Source organism: Trichogramma pretiosum, unplaced genomic scaffold (genome assembly GCF_000599845.2).
Source record: "Trichogramma pretiosum strain Unisexual culture from Peru unplaced genomic scaffold, Tpre_2.0 scaffold10, whole genome shotgun sequence".
Classification (NCBI taxonomy): Eukaryota; Metazoa; Arthropoda; class Insecta; order Hymenoptera; family Trichogrammatidae; genus Trichogramma; species Trichogramma pretiosum.
In genome coordinates, this window is record NW_019641652.1 from 749,380 (window position 1) to 769,176 (window position 19,797).

At 39.7% G+C, this 19,797-nt stretch overlaps 3 protein-coding genes across 3 annotated transcripts; 1 reads left to right on the forward strand and 2 right to left on the reverse strand.

The window, feature by feature from the left end:
• Nucleotides 1-7,844: 7,844 nt before the first annotated feature.
• LOC111693889 (ankyrin-3-like) lies at nucleotides 7,845-10,277 on the reverse strand. Its single transcript, XM_023459966.1, has 2 exons — nucleotides 10,073-10,277; nucleotides 7,845-10,009 (listed from the first exon to the last, which is right to left on the reverse strand). Exons 1-2 carry the CDS (start codon nucleotides 10,275-10,277, stop codon nucleotides 7,845-7,847), a joined length of 2,370 nt encoding a protein of 789 aa, XP_023315734.1.
• A 992-nt stretch (nucleotides 10,278-11,269) lies between these two features.
• Nucleotides 11,270-13,486, reverse strand: LOC106656386 (serine/threonine-protein phosphatase 6 regulatory ankyrin repeat subunit A-like). The gene is made up of 3 exons (XM_014377336.2): nucleotides 13,391-13,486; nucleotides 11,553-13,312; nucleotides 11,270-11,477 (listed from the first exon to the last, which is right to left on the reverse strand). The coding sequence occupies exons 1-2, from the start codon at nucleotides 13,484-13,486 to the stop codon at nucleotides 11,576-11,578; spliced, it is 1,833 nt and encodes a 610-aa protein (XP_014232822.1). The 3' UTR covers nucleotides 11,270-11,477; nucleotides 11,553-11,575.
• Nucleotides 13,487-15,360: 1,874 nt separating this feature from the next.
• Nucleotides 15,361-19,209, forward strand: LOC106656387 (gustatory receptor for sugar taste 64f-like). Its single transcript, XM_014377337.2, has 11 exons — nucleotides 15,361-15,749; nucleotides 15,827-16,097; nucleotides 16,853-16,932; nucleotides 17,006-17,177; nucleotides 17,473-17,855; nucleotides 17,918-18,027; nucleotides 18,094-18,264; nucleotides 18,331-18,503; nucleotides 18,585-18,747; nucleotides 18,823-18,912; nucleotides 19,094-19,209. The coding sequence occupies exons 2-11, from the start codon at nucleotides 15,853-15,855 to the stop codon at nucleotides 19,202-19,204; spliced, it is 1,698 nt and encodes a 565-aa protein (XP_014232823.1). The 5' UTR covers nucleotides 15,361-15,749; nucleotides 15,827-15,852; the 3' UTR covers nucleotides 19,205-19,209.
• The last annotated feature ends 588 nt before the right edge of the window (nucleotides 19,210-19,797 follow it).

A 19,797-nucleotide genomic window follows, 5' to 3' on the forward strand; every position in this document is an offset into this window, starting at 1 on the left:
GTCTGTCGATGGACACCTTTACTTCCTGATAACACGATGTCTCAAGTGAAAATTCAAAAAAATCTAGAGTGGTATAGGCAAATACTTACTCAGTTTCCTGTACAAGTTATAGTATTAAAAACATGTTTTTTATGGCCATATCAAAGCAAATATACACAGATCATTGGACGATTATTCATTAATCTTTTTTTTTTCGCTGCAATAATTGGAATAGTATGCATCGTTGAAATAATAAGAATAATTTTCTTATAGAAATGATTTTCTGATACCTAATTTTATTAGTTATCCACGATGTATCAAGGTATACAAAAGGAAGGTGCCGACAGTAGAATGCTGGAAGGCTTGTGTCAAGCTATAATTGGTTTCGTTATAATATATTGCTATGATTATATAAGTTTAAAGTATGAAAAGGTTGATATCATTTTTTAATGTAAAGTCCAATTCAATATGACTTTAATAAATTTTAAAAACTGCACGTCATTTAGGTTGAGAATTGTTGGACAGTAATGGCCAAAATATTTCAAGACAACGATACTTCAGGTCAAAAAGTGATTTTGCAATCAGTTACAAAATTCATGAATTTAAACTCTATAATAACAGGTATTAATTCTACTAGTTAGAGACCCCACTAAATAATAACTAAGTTATGGTACATGGAAGTGAAAAAACTCACTTCCATGTCTGAGTCGACGTTTGTCCGAACATTTTATCGGTCTCTATAGTACTGACTTATGCAATTAATAATACATTTTTATAGTGACGTTCGTGTTTATGGCTGTAATCGGCGGTTCAGCTTCAGTGGTTGTTCCAGAGTTACTGTCCTGGGCACTTCCAGGAAATAAAACTATTAAAAAATCATTGCCTTTTAATTGGGATTTTTTCATGGACCAAGATGAGTATTTCTATCAAATTTTGGCAATACAATCGATCCTTCTTATTCTCTACACTTTTATAGTTGCATCATTGAACCAGTACGAGTTCTCATGTATAGGATTTATCATTGGCCAATTTCTTCAATTGCAGTATGTGAGGAAATTGCTTCTATCCCTTGATAACGTTTTTTGTTTGCGATAGTTTTGTAATTATTTAACTTGTCTTACTTTTAGAAAGTATTTAAAAGAAACAGATGTTAAGTATAACTGTATGCTTGATGAAAATGAAAAAAAAGCTCACCAATATCTTATCAAAAAACTCAACCGAGTAATACGACACCACAACGAATGCACTGAGTAAGTCATTTTTTACGTATCTAGGGGATGCGAAGTCTGGAATGTTTTTCTTCATTCTTTTCTAAACTTTAACGTAGTTTCTTGAAAAAATATTTAGGAAAACACTTTCAATTTTACTGTGACTTTGCTATTTCTAAAAATTTGAAGGTTTGATGAATTGGGAATGTTAGAGCAAAAAATCATAATCAATATTATAAATATTTGATTATTCGCGTTTTTACTAATTTTTTTTTTAGTTGCGGCAAAAATAAAATTAATTTTTGCTGAAAACCTAAACAAGTTGGTAAATTGATAAAAAAAATTTTTCTGTGCAAACTTTTCAAACAATTTTTTAACACATTTGTTACACGCGATACTGTTTTGTATTCCACAACATTTCAGCTACATTTTAGTTATGGAAACAAGAGTTTTCTACATTTTTTTTCCTGATTTTATAGACTTTTTGAACAACTGTATAACTTGACCAGTTCAGTGATGTTTGTCGTTATTCTAGCAGCATCATGTAACATTATTTTAAGTGGTACAACGGTAAGTATAAAACCGATTATAAGGCGTGCTGCCAATTTCATTCATGATGTAAAAAAATTACGAAGAAAATGATAAATTACAGATGGTAGTTTTAATGGATACGAGCTCAACGACAGCTATTCAAATGTTGATAGTACATTGTCTTTCTTTGATTTCCATTACAATTACATGTGTTCCTAGTCAATTGCTAAGCAATGCTTGCCATGATATGTTCGTCAAAACGTAAGATTTTTGCATAATTAAAAAATAAATATAATTGATTACAATAAAAAAACAAAAAAAAATCACGTTCGTATAGATATTGCATCAATTGGTATGGATACCCGCCGAAGGCTAGACTTATCTTAGTATTGCTTTTATTAAGATCAATGAAAACTTTGGTACTGGAAGCTGGGTCGATTGTTGAATTAAATTTTGAAACTTGCAGCAACGTAAGTTTCTCAATTTATACCAATTATATCAACTAGTAACCAAAACAATAATTGGTTGTCATTGTAAATTTTCTCCTCAGATTATCAAAAAAGCATTATCGTTTACAGCAGCCTTTAGATCATTTTATACTTCAGGGTCTAAATAAAAAATTTTTCGTCTTTGTAACGCGCTGTGGCGCATGTACATGTAAAGTACCGAAACATATCCATTCATTACTCTGATTTTCATAAGTTTGTATGAATCTGCTGATAAATTAAATTTTCTTCAAACACTTATATTTTCCAACTAACACTATCGACCGAACTTGACTTTTGGATTCGTAATAAAAGTAGGTGCAGCCACAAATGTAAAATTTATTACTTTTGATTTCTTACGACACGAGTCATGATGCATCGTAATTTGTGTGAATTTCAATATAAAATACGATTACAGTATAATGAGACTATAATCTGTGATAGTAGGGTATGTATAGTAGGGTTTTCATGTAGTGACCGAATGAAAAAAAAATTATGTTACGTCTTACCCCAAAGTATGATAATGAACAAATAAATAATTGAAATTGAGCTTGCATAGATTTTGCTCACCTAATTGAAAACAGAAAATGGAAATAATTTAACGATTATCGAATCATGAGACTGTCATCATTATAAAAATTAATTCTTCGTGTTCTTTTAAATCCATATGATATTTGAATCTTGTTTAAAAACTTTCTCCATTACATAAATGAACTAGGTTAAAATTTTAAGAATAATAACACATGTTTGTTTTTTTGCAATGTTTACAATGTATATCTTATTCTTTTTATTACCATTCAGTACAACTACTATTTTATACATAATGAAAATAGTGAACACTGAAAAATATGTTATAACTTCGTAACTTTTGCTTAGAAATTAAACAACCATCACAGAAAGTTGAAATAAAAAAATATATATTATTCAGTAAAAATAAAATTACTTTTGCGAACGGTATCAAGTACTTTGGCTCTCTTCTTTTACAGCAATTTCTGCTGCCAAACAAATATTATATAAATCCTCATTCATCAAATTCTTAATGATCAGCTCACAGCAAAGAATTGGCAATCGGTTGTGAGTCAGATCCAAGAGTGACTCCAGTGCCCAGCTCCGGAAAAATCCTCTCGACATTATGTCACTCAGATGCACTAAACAAGCCTGGCACTGTTTTCCATCAATATAAAACCAACAACAGTTGTTTCCCGCAAAATCTGAGTAGTCTTCATACGTGAACAGTTTTTTCCCCTCTTCAAGTGGCACTAGAATTAAATCGTAGAGCGATAAACTCGAATGTCTCAATGAGTCTTTGGCTTTTGACGTTACCTCCTTATCCTTCTTAAAATCATTTTTATTGCGTAATATTTTTTTTTTCACATCTTCCACGAATTCTTCGTCGTTGAGCCAAAATTTGAGTGATTCTGACCGATCAAAGAATCCATACTTTGAGAATAAATTCATGATTATTAGGGCGTCTTGTCGATTTAGTTTGTATCCTCTTTTTTCAAGTCGCTCGACGACGACCATAGCATTACACAGAGCTTTTAAATTAACCGAACATACACTAGTTCGATTTTGAAAGGACTGATCGAAATCAGTTTGGGAGGGAAAAACAAACTTGGACAGATCAGCACCATGATCTAAAAGTATATCGATCGCATTTGGCAAAAAACTCATTACGGCTAATTGCAGCGGTGTCTTTCCGGACTTGTTTCGAGCGTCGATCAGAACCTGGCGATTTTGATCGTCATTTATCTCGAAGAATATTTTTAAGAATTTCACCACTGAATCCTCGTGTCTATTTTTAAAAATATAGTGCAGAAGAGTCGATCCTTCCTCATTGGCCAAATTAGGATCAGCGCCGTTTTTCAGTAGCACTTCAGCTGCTTTTTTGTTGCCAAGGTCGAGAGCCAACTGCAATGGTGTACGGCCGCTATTGTCCAGGGCATCGACCTGCACCCGGTGATTTTTTTCGGCGCAGATCTCGAAAAATACCTTCAAGAATGCATCCACTTCGTCATCGTTATAGCGTATCCCGCAAATTAAATGCAGCGGTAGAGACCCATTCTCGTTCACCAAGTTCGGATTGGCACCTCCTTTGAGTAACACTTCAGCCACCCTAAAATTACGCGATTCGAGGGAGGAGTGCAACGGTGCATTACCGTACTTGTCTACAGCGTCGACCTCTAACGATTGATGAATTTCGTCGTTTACGTCGAAAAAAAACTTCAAAAATATCGCCGAACTGTCGCGTTCGCAAATCATATGCAATGGTGTCAATCCGATCCAATATACTGTAGACTGCGTAGATTGAATTGCCAAATTTGGATTGGCGCCTCGTCTCAGCAGAAGTTCCGTCGTCTTCTTTTGTAAGTGGTCCACAGCATAGTGCAGCGGTGTCGCACCGAATTTGTCCCGGGCGTTGATCTCCACCAGCTGATGTTGTTCGTCGCAAATCTTGAAAAATAGCTCCAGCAGACAATCATTATAATTCTCTTCATTACATTTGCAACTTAAATTGGAAATCAAGTGCAGAGGGGTCGATCCATCCTTATCAGCCACAATCGGATTGGCACCTCTTCTCAGTAGCAATTCAGTCGCCCTTTTGAAGCGGCAACCCCGCCTTACAGCATAGTGCAAAGGTGTGCGGCCCTGACAGTCCCGAGCATTGACCTCGACCGGCTGATGTTTTTCGTCGTTGATTTTGAAAAATAACTCCACCAAACCACCATCAATATCGGCAGTATCGTCGAACACGCCTCTTCCAGCGCAAATCATGTGCAGAGGAGTCGATCCATACTTATCTACTAAATTAATATCCGCGCCCCTTTTCAGCAGCAACTCGATCACCTTATTGAAGTGGCTCCGCGCAGCATAGTGCAGTGGAGTACGACCACACTGGTTTCGGGCGTTGACCTCGACCAGCTGATGTTGTTCATCGGAGATTTTAAAGAATAATTTCACCAAGTCGAAATCGTATTTTTTCTGACATATCAAGTGGAGTGGAGTATGTCCAAATCCATCGGACACATGCAAATGAGCGCCATTTCGCAGCAGCAACTCGACTACCCTCCCGTGGCCCCAGGTCAGAGCCAAGATAAGCGGCGTATCACCCGATTTCTTCGTGCGGCAATTGGAGTCCTGGCCGAGCTCGAGAAATTTCTCAACGACTTCGTGACATCCATATTTACAGGCCGCATGAAAATGCGTCGTGCCTCGTTTGTCTGTGTAGTTCACTTCAAATCTGTTGTATATTTGGAAAAGTTTGTTCACCGATTCACTGGAGAATTTTTCAGGACCGAGTCTAGCCGCACAATGCAGTGCTGTGGTATGACGCAACGATAGTTTTGAGCCCTTACCGACCTCGGGCTCGTCTTCGTAGCCGGTACGAGCAACAAATTTGACGAATATTTCTCTATCATAGCCTTTTCCTTTGCCGCAACGATTCATAGAGTCCGTGAGAAGCCAATCGATTTCTTTCGGCCGAAAAATGGCCTTAAGATTTGGAAGTTGGCCACTCCAATCCTTCACCAAGGGATAAAGTTGCAGAAAAAAATTGTGTCGCTCCTTTCTAATCTGCCAATCGACCTGTGCCCGCAAAGTTTTTAATTCTTTCAAACAAATTTGATCGTCTTGAGCCATTGTTCATTCACATACACACAACACACAAATGCATACAACTCAATATCACTCAATGCACTGGTATGCTGTATGGGTTTTTCGCAAAACGAAGGTTTATAACACGAGCCGAAGATGAGTCTATTATTGAAGAAATATTTTCACACAAACTGGATGCAATATTTGATAACACAAGGGCCAAAAACTAGTGGCAAAATTACAATTTTTACATCAGACTGCTATGACATATTTACTCTTTTTACGTGAGTCACTTGCCGCAGACGACGCGATGTCTCACTGCTTACGCTGCAGGACGGCACGAAATGTGTTTCGTGTATACTAAAGCTACTTCTACACAACTTCGGTCGGAGTCAGTGCACAAAAAATCCAGCGCAGTCGCAACCAATAAAATTTCTGCACGAATAGTCAAAAATAAACCTAACTCGATATATCACCACATTTTCAAAACGAATTGAATCGCGCAGCAAAGAAAAAATTTCTGCACATCGACGTAGCTGATTTCAACGTTTTTTAAAAGATATAATTGCCCGTTAAAGCCTAGTGACAATTTTGACAGACAATTTTTCGCTATTACCACGTCTCAATCAAAACGAGCGCAATTATGAAAACTACTACATCTAATGTTTTTGAGTCAGCTCTTTGTAATGGTGAACAATTTTCAAGATCAACAAGCTTACCTACTAAACTTTAAATATTACTACCGCAAATTATGTAATTCGTATTGATCCGTTACTCCGTTAGTACAATTCAGCTGGGTCGAGCTAGTCAAGTCTAGACTTGACTACAGGTTTTTGGGAGTGCTCATTGCTATGATGGTGTTTAAAATTTTTTATATAATCAATTCATCATAAAATTGGCAAATTTAGCAGTAAAAATCGTGTTTTTAAGGTCAAGTTTTTTTTATTAATATTTTGAATTCTTTATCATTTAAAAAGAACATGAGGAGTGATCTAGGTATATAGTTTACAAAAGTATAATTGGTGTAGTCAAAATAAATTTTGCTTCCTCATCGAGGAAGCTCTTTAATAGGTCTAAAATCTACCATTGTCAATTTCTGTGTAAGTAAATGTGCGTGTGTTTGAGTGTGTGGATGTAATTATGTACGTAGAATGAATTTTTTCAAAAACGGGGCGGTAATCTTACTGCATTTAATGTCGATTTTTGCAAGGACAAAGCTCGAAAATGTTTCATATTGATCTCTTTAATATTGCAGAAGTTATTAAGATTTTTCATATTTTTTTTCTTAATATTTTTAAGGGTAGAGGTGTCTTTGAAACATTTTTCAGCATTAATCTTAACAGATGAGCTGCCAAGCTTTAATTTCAGATTAAAAAATGGTAGGGTTCGTCGATTATTTTAAAAATTACATTGTGAAAAAAAAGGTTTTTGTCTTTATTTTTCGGAAATTTTAGTTTTTTCATAGGGTTGGATTTTTTTTGTTAATTGTTTTTCAACTTTAGATGTGATTTTAAATAATCAGTAGGCAAACTTGAATTTTAGATAGAAAACATTACGATTCATAGATTATGTTAAAAATTACATAGTGAACAAGAAATTCCATTTGATGAACAATTGTTTTACTAGCATTTATAAATGAAATATGAAAATTTTTTTATGTGGAAGCACTTTGCCAATGAATTGCCAAGGAACGAACAGCTACCTAAATCCAGTTAATGGGAGGTTTTCATCTAGCATCCTGAAAATTAGGTGATTTTAACAATTTTTTGTCTCACAGAAGGAAGTTGATAAAGTTCTTGAGTTTTTTTTAGTATTTATTAAGTATATAGTTTATGGTAACGCATCTAATTTTGATTTGATATAAAAAATTTCTTTCTTATAAAAAGTTTCTTTTATAAAATATAAAACATAACAAATAAATTTTAACAGTATCAATAAAAAAGTATGAAGTATATCCATTGTAGTCTTTGTTTATGAAATAACAACCGTGACAGAGCGTTAAAAAAATATGTTAAGTAAAAAAATATATAATTCAGTCGTCATACTATCACAAATTTTGCTTTTCTTCTGATGAAGCAATTTCTGCAGCCAAACAAATATTATATAAATCCTCATTCATCAAATTCTTGATGATCAGCTCACAGCAAATAATTGGCAGTCGGTTGTGAGTCAGTTCCAAGAATGGCTCCAGTGCCCAGCTCCGGAAAAATCCTCTCAACATTATTTCACCCAGATGCACAAAGCAAGCATGACGATGTTTTTTATCCATATGACACCAATAATAGTGGCCCGCAAAATCTGAGTAGTCTTCATATGTAAACCGTTTTTCCGTCTCTTCAAGTGGCATTAGAATTAAATCGTAAAGCGACAAACTCGAACATTTAAATGTGTCGCTTGCCTTTCTCGACAACTCCTCATCGTCCTGATAATCATCAGCTTCGCGTAATATTACATGTTTTGCATTTTCCACGAACTCTTCGTTATTGAGCCAAAATTCGAGTGATTCTGACCTATCAAAATATCCATACTTAGCGAATAAATTCATGATTATTAGAGCGTCATGTCGATTCAGTTCATATCCTCTTTTTTTCAGTCGCTCGACGATGACCATAGCATCACATAGATCTTTAAAATATACCGGATACCCGCTCCAAATGTACTCTCGAAAAGACTGATCGAAGTCACTCTCGGTGGGAAAAACAAATTTGGACAGATCAGCACCATGATCTAAAAGTATATCGATCGCATTCGGCAACAAATTCATTGCAGCTAATTGCAGCGGTGTCTTGCCGGACTTGTCCCGGGCGTCGACCAGAACCTGGCGATTTTGATCGTCATTTATCTCGAAGAATATCTTTAAGGATTTTACCACTGAAACCTCGAGTCTATTTTGACAGATATAGTGCAGAAGAGTCGATCCTTCCTCATTGGCCAAATTAGGATCAGCGCCGTTTTTCAGTAGCACTTCAGCTGCTTTCTTCTTGCCATGGTCGAGAGCCAACTGCAATGGTGTACGGCCACTCTTGTCCCGGGCATCGACCTGCACCTTCTGATTTTTTTCGGCGCAGATCTCGAAGAATATCTTCAAAAATGAGTGCACATGGATATCGTAGCTTTGATTAAAAATTAAATGCAGCGGTAGTGACCCATTCTCGTTCACCAAGTTCGGATTGGCACCTCTTCTGAGTAACACTTCAGCCAGCCCGAAGTTATGACACGAGCAGGCATTGTGCAGCGGTGTATTACCATAATCGTCTAGGGCGTCAACCTCTACCGATTGATGAATTTCGTCGTTTAGGTCGAAAAACAACTTCAAGATTATCGCCGACTCTTTATTCGAGTTTATTCCGCAAATGAGGTGAAGAGGGGTCCTTTCGCCCGAACCTATACCTGTCAATTTTGGATTGGCTCCTCGTCTCAACAGAATTTCGATCGACTTCTTGAGTTGGCGTTCCATAGCACGATGTAGTGGTGTCTCGCCGGATTTGTCCCGGGCATTGATCTCGACCAGCTGATGTTGTTCGTCGCAAATCTTGAAAAATAGCTCCAACAGGCCATCGTTATCAACTCTGCAAGCCTCGTCACTATCGAAGCTTAAGTCGCAAATCAAGTGCAGAGGGGTCGATCCATCCTTATCAGCCACAATCGGATTGGCACCTCTTCTCAGTAGCAATTCAGTCGTCCTTTTGAAGCGGCAGTCCCGCCTTACAGCATAGTGCAAAGGTGTGCAGCCCTGATTATCTCGGGCATTGACCTTGACCAGCTGATGTTGTTCATCGAAGATTTTGAAGAATAATTTCACCAAGTCGAAATCGTATTTTTTCTGGCATATCAAGTGAAGAGGAGTCGATCTATCTTCATCGGCTACATGTAAATGAGCGCCATTTCGTAGCAGCAACTCGGCTACCCTCCCGTGGCCCCAGATCAGAGCCAAGATAAGCGGCGTATCACCCGATTTCTTCGTGCGGCAATTGGGGTCCTGGCCGAGCTCGAGAAATTTCTCAACGACTTCGTGATATCCATATTTACAGGCCGCATGAAAATGCGTCATGCCTCGTTTGTCTGTGTAGTTCACTTCAAATCTGTCGTATATTTGGAAAAGTTCGTTCACCGATTCGCTGGAGAACTTTTCAGGACCGAGTCTAGCCGCACAATGCAGTGCTGTGGTATGACGCAACGATAACTTGCTACCCTCGCCGAGCTCGGGCTCGTCTTTGTAGCCGGTGCGAGCAACAAATTTGATGAATATTTCTCTGTCATAGCCTTTGCCTTTACCGCAATGATTCATAGAGTCCGTGAGAAGCCAATCGATTTCTTTCGGCCGAAAAATGTCCTTGAGATTTGGAAGTTGGCCACTCCAATCTTTCACTAAGGGATAAAGTTGCAGAAAAAATTTGTGTCGCTCCTTTCTAATCTGCCAATCGACCTGTGCCCGCAAAGTTTTTAATTCTTTCAAACAAATTTGATCGTCTTGAGCCATTATTCATTCACACAGACACACACTAAACAATCACATACAATTCAATAGCACTCAATGCACTGGTATGCTGTATGGGTTTTTCGCAAAACGAAGGTTTATAACACGAGCCGAAGATGAGTCTATTATTGAACAAATATTTTCGCACAAACTGGATGCAATATTTGATAACACAAGGGCCAAAAACCAGTGGCAAAATTACAATTTTTATATTGAGCTACGAGAATTGCTCGCTGCAGACGACGCGATGATTCTCTGTTCACGCTGCGGCGTCTACTATACTACTTGACATAAACTTCGATTGTGTGCGACTTCGTTGGATCAGCTGCGAGTAAGGCAGCTATGATTACTCACCACATCGTGTCTCGATTATATATACCAACTCTGAATCGACTATTGCTTTCATTAGCTTATATATATACGTTTAATTTTCCCATTTTTGAGAGTAGGTACGTCAGTACGTGACGAGATCGTATTAATCGGAGTCGACGCAAAATAACATCGAACTACTTTGAGTCCTTTATAGAAGCAGCCTAAGCGAAACAGTTCGACATGACGCCACGTTTTTGAAACATATTACGAGTAGTAAAGCTGAATATGTCACTCGCGTTGGTAATAAAAGTAGTCACGTCATGAACGTCAAATTTCCCAGTTTGAGTTTTTATCGTGTTAGTCATCGCGCATTGATATTTCGAATTTATACTGAAACCTTTGTACATAAATACGATTTTAATATGATCGCATAATTTATCTTTGATTGGATAGTTTTGATAAAATATAAAGTGTCAATAAAAAAAATACGTCATGATTTAACGTATTCATAATGAATAAATAACTGAAAAGTAATTCGCGTAGGTTGATTGATTAATTTTGCTTCACTGAATTTCAATTGGGGAACAATAACGTGCAATAAATTATCAAACATATGGTCATTTGTTGTTTTATTTACTGAGTAAATACAGCTTACCTGTTATTTACAACCTAAATCTGCCAATATGATTGAAAGGTTTTTTTCAAAATTAATATTTCAAATCCCATCTATTGCTTCAATGCTGTATACACTAGTTTACTTTTTTACTCATTATATTTATTCCATGAAATACAATTCTCACTTGATATACTTATAATGATAATTTTGAACGCTGACAAAGATATTTAATTATTTTTAATGCTGTAAATATTAAATTCTTCGACGTTCTGTCCCTAGAAAATAAAAATCATTGAGATTAAAAAAAAATAGTAAACAAACTATTACTGAACCTAAAAAAATGATAATACCTTGGTGAACAGCATGACATATTTTAGGTATCTTCTTTAGGAACAATTTCTGCTGTCAGGCATATTCTCATAAAATCCTTGTCATTCAGCAGATTGATTATTTTTTCACAGCAGAGAATCGGCAACTGATAGCTTGATAGCTCCATAAAAATTTCCAGTGCCCACCGCCGACGAAATCTTCTCGACATTATCTGGCCCACAACCTCAGTACACGACTTCAATTCATAACCAGGAGGAAGCTTCTTGAATTTTTCAGAACGTGCCAATTTCAAACAGTCAACATATGTAACTAGTTTTTCCGCCTCTTTGGGTCGCAACCGAAGAAAATCGTAAAGAGACAGACTCGGACGGTTCAATAAATCTTTTGCTTCTCTCGCTGCCTCCTTATCATTTTCATCATTGGACCGTATCATTATCTCTTTTGATTTGCTCGCGAATTCTGTGGTGATAGGCCAAAATTCAGGATTCATCGACCTATCAAGAAATTTGCACGCAACGAGTGTTTTTAATATCAACAGAGCGTTACGTAGATTGAGATTGTGTCCTTTTTTCTCTAGAAGTTCGACGATCATCAGCACGCTGGTCATTTTTTCCAATATAAACGGATCAAACACGTTAAAACGCTTGCCGATGTAACTTTCGTAAGGAAAAACGAAGCTAGACGGATCTGCCCCATGATCCAACAGTATATCGACTACAAACGGTTGAAGTTTTTCTACAGCTGATTGCAGCGGTGTCCGACCCCGCCTGTCCTGGGCATCGACCTGCACCAGCTGATGTTTGTCGTCGGCGATCTCGAAGATTATCTTCAAAAATGACATCGTCACTTCTTCAAAGTATCCTTCGCAAATCCAGTGCAGAGGAGTCTTTCCGTCCTGGTCGACCCAGTTCGGATCGGCACCACGTCTCAGCAGTACCTCGATCACCTTCTTGTTACGGTCAACCAGAGCTCGGTCCAGCGGTCGCACATTCCATTTGTCCTCGACGTTGACCTGCACCACTTGATTGACGCATATCTCGAAAAATATTTTCAAAAATTTATCGTCGAACCACCGACAAAGCAAGTGCAGAGGTGTTGTTCCATCGTTATCGGCCAAATTCGGATTGGCCCCGCGTCTCAATAGCAATTCTGCTACCTTCTGGAGGCCGAAGTGCAGTGCAAGGTGCAGCGGTGTCTGGCCCAGTTTCTTTTCTGGGGTATCGAGCTTGACCTGCTGATGAAGTTCGTCGTTGATGTCGAAAAATATTTTCAAGAACGAGAAAATCTCCGATTCTTCCCTCCAATTACTAAATAATAAGCACCAATGCAGTGGAGTTGTTCCGCAGCTGGGGGCCCAATTCGGGTCGGCGCCGCTTCTCAGCAGTAATTCGGTCGTCTTCTGGAAGTGGCGTGCCAGAGCATAGTGCAACGGCGACGGTTTGTCCGATTGTCGCGCGAGGCCATTGGGATCCTGGCCGAGCTCGAGGAATTTCTCAATAACATAGTCGCAGCTAAAAACGCAGGCCACCTCGAAATGCGTCACGTCGTATTCGTTGATGTAATTCACGTCGAATCTGTCGTATATTCGGAACAGATCGCGGATCAATCGGCGGTTGGCGTCGTTGAGATTGAGACTAGAGGTAACCGCGCGATGCACCGCGGTGGTGCGACGACGCAATTCGACCTTGCCGACGTTTTTATCGACGACCTCGTCGGGCTCGTCTCTGTAGCCGGTCTTGACCACAAACTCGACGAGCGAAGCTAGCTCGCTCAATTTGGACTTGATAAGAAGCTAATCGATCTCTTCTGGACGAAAAATGTCTCGGAGATCAGGAAGTTGGCCCTCCCATTGTCTGACCAAGGCACAAAGTTGCTTGAGCAATCCACGTCGCTCGTTTTCTCTCGTCCAATTAACCTTATCGCGTAAAATTTTCAATTTCTCGATGCAGTTCATGATGCTGGCTATAGCCACACGATCTCACTCTTACACAAACACAATCACACGAAAAATGAATATTTTTTGCAAGAGTCCACTGGCTTCGCTCGGCAGTCGGCGCGATATTCCTTTGTTTGCGGCTTCGGCGTTGTAACGTTCGACTGTACCGAACGACTTGACATGCCGTGCAGAACTGCCAACTGCGCGTCCTTCTCATAACCGCCACATTCTTTGTAAATCTCAAGACGCACGGCCGAGAAGTACTAAATGTAAACATATCGCATGTCGCGATCCAAAGCGAGCAGAATTTCAAAGAATATATAGGTATACATAAATGCAGAGGAACGCATCGAGTTTACCCTACGAGACGTTTTTCAAATTCGTATCAATACATGATTTCTTTGCTACTTTTTTCAAACATATCGAATAAGATAACGACAAAGTAAGAAAATTTGAACGAAACTATTCAAAAAATCAAAATCCCGAGATTTCGAGCTATGAATTAGCTATAACGTTGTAACGACTATGTGCAATATGTACTGGAAAATCCGTATACAAATTCTCAACAGAGATGCTGCAGATGCGACGTTATACCGCTCATATCATGTCCCTACATACGTGTGATATACATCATCGTGTATGTGTGTGTGTATCACTTGACCGTCGCGTTGCTCATCTGTCTGCCTCTGCCTGAGATATCTATCCTACCACCTTGTAACATATACCTATAATGTGCTGGCGCTGCTCTTTTGCTGCATCGAAAACCGATATATTATACGATGAGTCGCGTCACGCCGCCACTCGATTAAGTCTTTGCATATTGTGTATATATATGCGTCTGACGACTGTGTGCGCGTCGTCCTCCTGTCACGCACAGTGCAAGCCAAAGGTCCAGAATAATACGTCTACACAGTACACATCTATCTGCTCTTCCAGAACTTTACGCTCGTTACTCATCTATATATGCGTATATAGTTACCTATAATACGTCGTACCCTTTAAAACGTAATATCGAAATATTTGCTCTCTCTCGATTCGGCGCAATCTCTCGCAATCGCGGAAACTTTTTATTATTTTCATTTTCAATGTCATTGTACAATGTTAGGTAAAAAAAAAAAAAAAAAACTCGAGGGTGGAAAAACAGTCAGATTCGCTGGTATTTTTGCTGCATACGCGCTCGTCCCGCATAAATTATTCGCGCGAGCACACGAGCAATCGCGCGCTGTGTAATTTAGATATTTCAAAACGACAATGCAGATAATACACCCGAGGTTCGAAATTATATACAGAAAGAGAATGTATATAAACGGCCGAGCCATGGACAAATATGTGCTCGAACGTATGATATTATTTTCCCTTTTTTTTGCGCGTCGCGACGTGATTGTTATTGTATATCTCGGGTAAAAGGGTATAAGGGGTGACACAGGAAGAGAGAGAGACAGTATATAATTGCGCAAACCACGTGTGCCGCCGCCGGGTGGGTGGGTAATAAGTCAATATAACGTGTATAGATGTAAGAAAAATCATAAATCAACCGCGGAAATTACCTCTAGTGCGCCGCAGCTTTCAAAAGCTGCGCACCATTCATATAGACGCGTTAATGTACGAGGTATAACACAACGATACATCAACGACAACAACTTGTGGCTTTTTCGTGGTTCACGTGTATCTATCTCTTATAAAACTTGGTTGTAAATTGAATTCGTTAATTTATTCAATTTTTTGTCGAAGTGTACATCGTTTTTCGAGCATATAATATCCTGCATAACAGCACGACAGCATCCATGGGTTGATCGTGCGTAGTACGGCAACTGCGATCGCCTCGCGCAGCGACGTGAAAAATGCGCGCGAGTTCATTATTATGCACACGGGCTCGAATCTCGTCTCTCTCTTTTAAACCGCGACTGCGGCACATCGTGTCACGTGCATATACGCGTCGAGAGTACATAATATGATAAACATCACGATTGATGGATTGCCATGTGCGCAGTACACATCCGTCGTATAGAACAGCTTGATTTCTTTATTATATCATATATACATACGCGGCGTATACGGTGGCATTGCGATTTATTAGCTCATATATATACACGTAAAAAGGATATATCGCGTTACGAATAAAAATAAAATAATAATGATGATAATGATAATAGTAAAAAAAATAAAAAAAAATTGAATAAGCTGCTACCCCGGAGCTTAACGAGCGTTCGACATTATTTATTCATATTAATTCATCGTATCGAGAGATTTTACCTCGAGGCGCAGTATATATATAACGGGGGTAAGTACATGCGACAGCACCGACTCGATAGTTTCGTATTTACGCGCACTTCCGTAATGAGAGGTGAAACGTCATAGAGAGTGTATATCTCCCTCGTATCGTCATGAGGCCGCACAGGATAGATCCGCTGGCCAACTCCCTAACGACTGTAATGAACAACAACAATTTGAACAACAACAATATAAACAACAACAACAACAACAATGGCAGCATCTGCGACAATAACGCGGAGGATAGCCCAGCCGATGGCAAGGATTACTTTTATCAGCCGGCCTGGGCCATCATCAGTCGGCGGAACGTATTCAACCAGCATCAGCATCAGCATCATCAGCGTCGTGCCCCGGGCGGGTATGTGCATATATACACCACTGTAGCTTAATATTATTATGCACACAATTATAATTACCGCGTTAAAGCGGGGGAGGATCGTTGTTGTCGTTTGTCTTTGTTGCTGGTGGACGCCTACAACGAAATAGCTGGGTACATAATACGACGATAACGCCGCGTACTGCTTATCACACACATACGAACACACGAATAAACTCGTTTGTTTTCTCGAGCTTAATTATTATTATTATTATTACGATACGCGCGAATAATTATGCAACGTATACCCGAGATGCATATCGTTCCAAGTATAATACGTAATAATGCGGTATTACCCGAGGAAGACACGAAGAAAAAAGGGGTAGAAAAAAAAAATTATGCACGTCCTTCTCAAGGATATCTATATAGGCGAGAGATGTTTACCCTCTTTCTTTCTTTCTACGTATTATGACTGCGATGACAGAGCCTAGATTCCGCCCCATTGACAAATGAAAAATAACGAGTTTATTTAAGCGGAAACACACACACACACTCGGACGAGTGGTCGAATCGATCCACGGAAAAATTTCTTACCTTTTTTTTCGTTGCAACGGCGTTCGATCGTATATACGCGTATCATGCCGCATTCGAAGTTCGTCCGATTATCGGCTACGATGGCTTTTTCGCCGTGCGTCGATATGACGTGATTTTTTTTTGTTGCGTTCGTTACGTATTTAGAAGATTATGACGTGAAAATAATAATAAGCAGCAGCATCGATGAGCGAATTGCATTTCAGATCGGCCGAGATTCAGGAGGTGGTGGAGCAGCAGAGCAACAGGCGAGAGATGCACAAGCTGGACACGATGCCGATGGAGGGTAAGCCCGCGCGAAAGAAAAAAAATAAAAAACGGAAAATAGAGCTAGCTTTTTCTTTGACACGTACGAGTAGGGTCGACGCAGCCGAGCGCGCCGTCGAATTCCGGAGGAGGCGGCCTCGACGATCCGGTCGACGACGGCCAGCGCAGCCTGCACTGCGCCCTGCGACCCATCATCATCTTGGCCCAGGTCTTCGCCGTGTTTCCCATCAGCGGCGTCAACTCGTCCGACGCCTCGACCCTCGAGTGAGCCAAAAAGAAAAATGATTCATTATATTTTTTTTATTATTTTTTTTATTATTTTTTTATTATTTTTATAATTTTTTTTATTATACTTCATTATTTCTATTTATTGTTTGGACCAATCCTATGTACGGGCGTCCTCGCTCTCTGTAGGTCCTTTTCTGTATGATTTTTGTACTGAGAAGGAGTAATTGGCAAATATAATATTATTATTATTATTATTATTATTATTATTATTATTTACGATGTAGTTGTTTTCGTCCGAATATTATTTTTTTTTTTTATTCTCGAATCGCAGATTCACATGGCGCTCGCCGAAGATCGTCTACTGCTGCCTGTCGAGCCTCGGCTCGCTCGTTCTCACCCTCTTCAGCATCTACCGGCTGGCCACCACCTCCATCACGTCGAGCAAGACCAGCAATCTCGTATTCTTCTTCACCGCCGGCATCACCACCATCCTGTTTCTCAAGCTGGCCAGGCAGTGGCCGGCCTTCGCCGCCACCTGGCAGAGCATGGAGCGCGAGTTGGCCACCAGATACACCAGAACGACGACTACGACGACGACGAATACAGCGGAGGAGGGTGAAAATCGAGGCGACGATAATCCGAGCGGTTTGGATGCTTTGAGCTTGTCGGCCAAGTTCAAGGTTCTCAGTACCGTCGTTATGTCGCTGGCTCTGGGTTCGTTTACTTTGATAATTATGTAAATACTTGAAAATGAAAATATTTTTCGTGCGTACCAGTCGAGCACTCGCTGTCGCTGCTGTCCGGCTACGTGAGCGCCCTCGAGTGCGCCTCCCTTCGTGGCCACGCCAACACCGCGGCGACCTACTTCTCCCTGCAGTTTCCTCAAGTGGGTGTACCAAGCATAATTTTTCATCACATAAACTTCGTTACCTATTGTTCTTTCTTTGTCAAGATCTTCACCGAGTCGAATTTCGCCCTGTGGAAGGGCGCCCTGGTGCAGTTCATCAACGTGCTGAGCACCTTCTCCTGGAACTTCATGGATCTGTTTCTCATACTGCTGAGCGTCGCACTCACCGACCAGTTCAAGCAGCTGAATCGCAGACTGCACTCCATCAGGGGCAAGGTAATGAACAAATCGACATCAACGCGAACAATTTTTAAATACAATTCGATCCGTTGTCGTCTGCAGCACGGCGTGGCGGTGAAAACGATGCCCGAGTGGTGGTGGGCCGAGGCCCGGATCGACTTCAATCGGCTCGCCTCGATGACGCGCCGCGTCGACTCCCAGATATCCGACATCGTGCTGCTCTCCTTCTCCACCAATCTCTACTTCATCTGCATACAGCTGCTCAATTCCTTCAAGTGAGCGCTTTTACACAATACAATATATATTGGATAGATCTTTATAATTTTTGGGGGCTATTTTTTCGTTCCCCCAAGCAGACCAATGCCCAACGCCATACAGACGATTTACTTCTGCTTCTCGTTCGGCTTCCTGCTGCTGAGGACGGCTGCGGTCTCGCTGTACGCCGCGGCGATCTACGACGAGTCCCGACTGCCCGCCCCGGTGCTCTACGGCGTCTGCAGCTCCAATTACTCCACAGAAGTAGACTTTTTTTTTTCTTCGTATTTATTATAAAAGAAAGAAAATTATTTCGATGCAAATATCTCTATCCATCAGGTGCGACGTTTTCTCCACCAAGTCACCACGGACAGCATCAGCCTGACCGGCATGAAATTTTTCTCCATCACCCGCAGTCTCATTCTGACCGTAAGTACGTTCGTAAGTACTCGGCGACGATCTCTCTCCGATTCGATTACAATCCAATTAATTAATTAATTATTACGCACGCCAATGATTAATCAAATACACTCCTTCGATAAAATGTATATAATTCGCCTAATACCGTCGCGTTCGCTTGATTATTTTTTGTTTTTTTTTATTTCGTCAGGTGGCCGGTACGATAGTGACGTACGAGCTCGTGCTGGTGCAGTTCAACGCGGTCCAGGCCGACCATCTGCAGAGCGACTCGAACATCACGAAAGTTTGCGAGGTGAAGTGACAGAACAAAACGAACGACATATATTTTTTTTTTTGTACCGTTGTCGTATATAGTTAGTTAATTAGCAATTACAAATATACATATCAATGTCCAATGTATTATACAATTACGTATATTAATCGATATTTATTATATTCATGTTTTTTCCCGTTGGTTTTCTCTCTCTCTCTGTTTGTCATCAACGACATAACACACGCATAAGCAGCATCATCTAGACTTGTGAATACCATTAAAAAAAAAAAAAAAAAAAAAAACATACAGAGCGCAGCTTCGAGCTAATGGGTGCCAGCCAACGTGTGGTGGTGATACAAAAAAGTACACGAGTATCTCTTGGATGTACATCGACGCCTTGTTTCATACATTTCTTTTTTATTTTCGAATAAATTTATATACATACAACATTCGTTATACTTTATTTGACATTGGCTCTATGTGTGTGTGTGCATTGGTTTTGTACTTTTAAATCACAAACGCGGTCGAGTACCGAATTTTTCACACACACACTGTAATTACGAATCACAGATAAGGAGTGCGATGAGAAAAAATAAAGCGCACTGTTGGATTGGCATTAATTCACATTAATTATTATAATC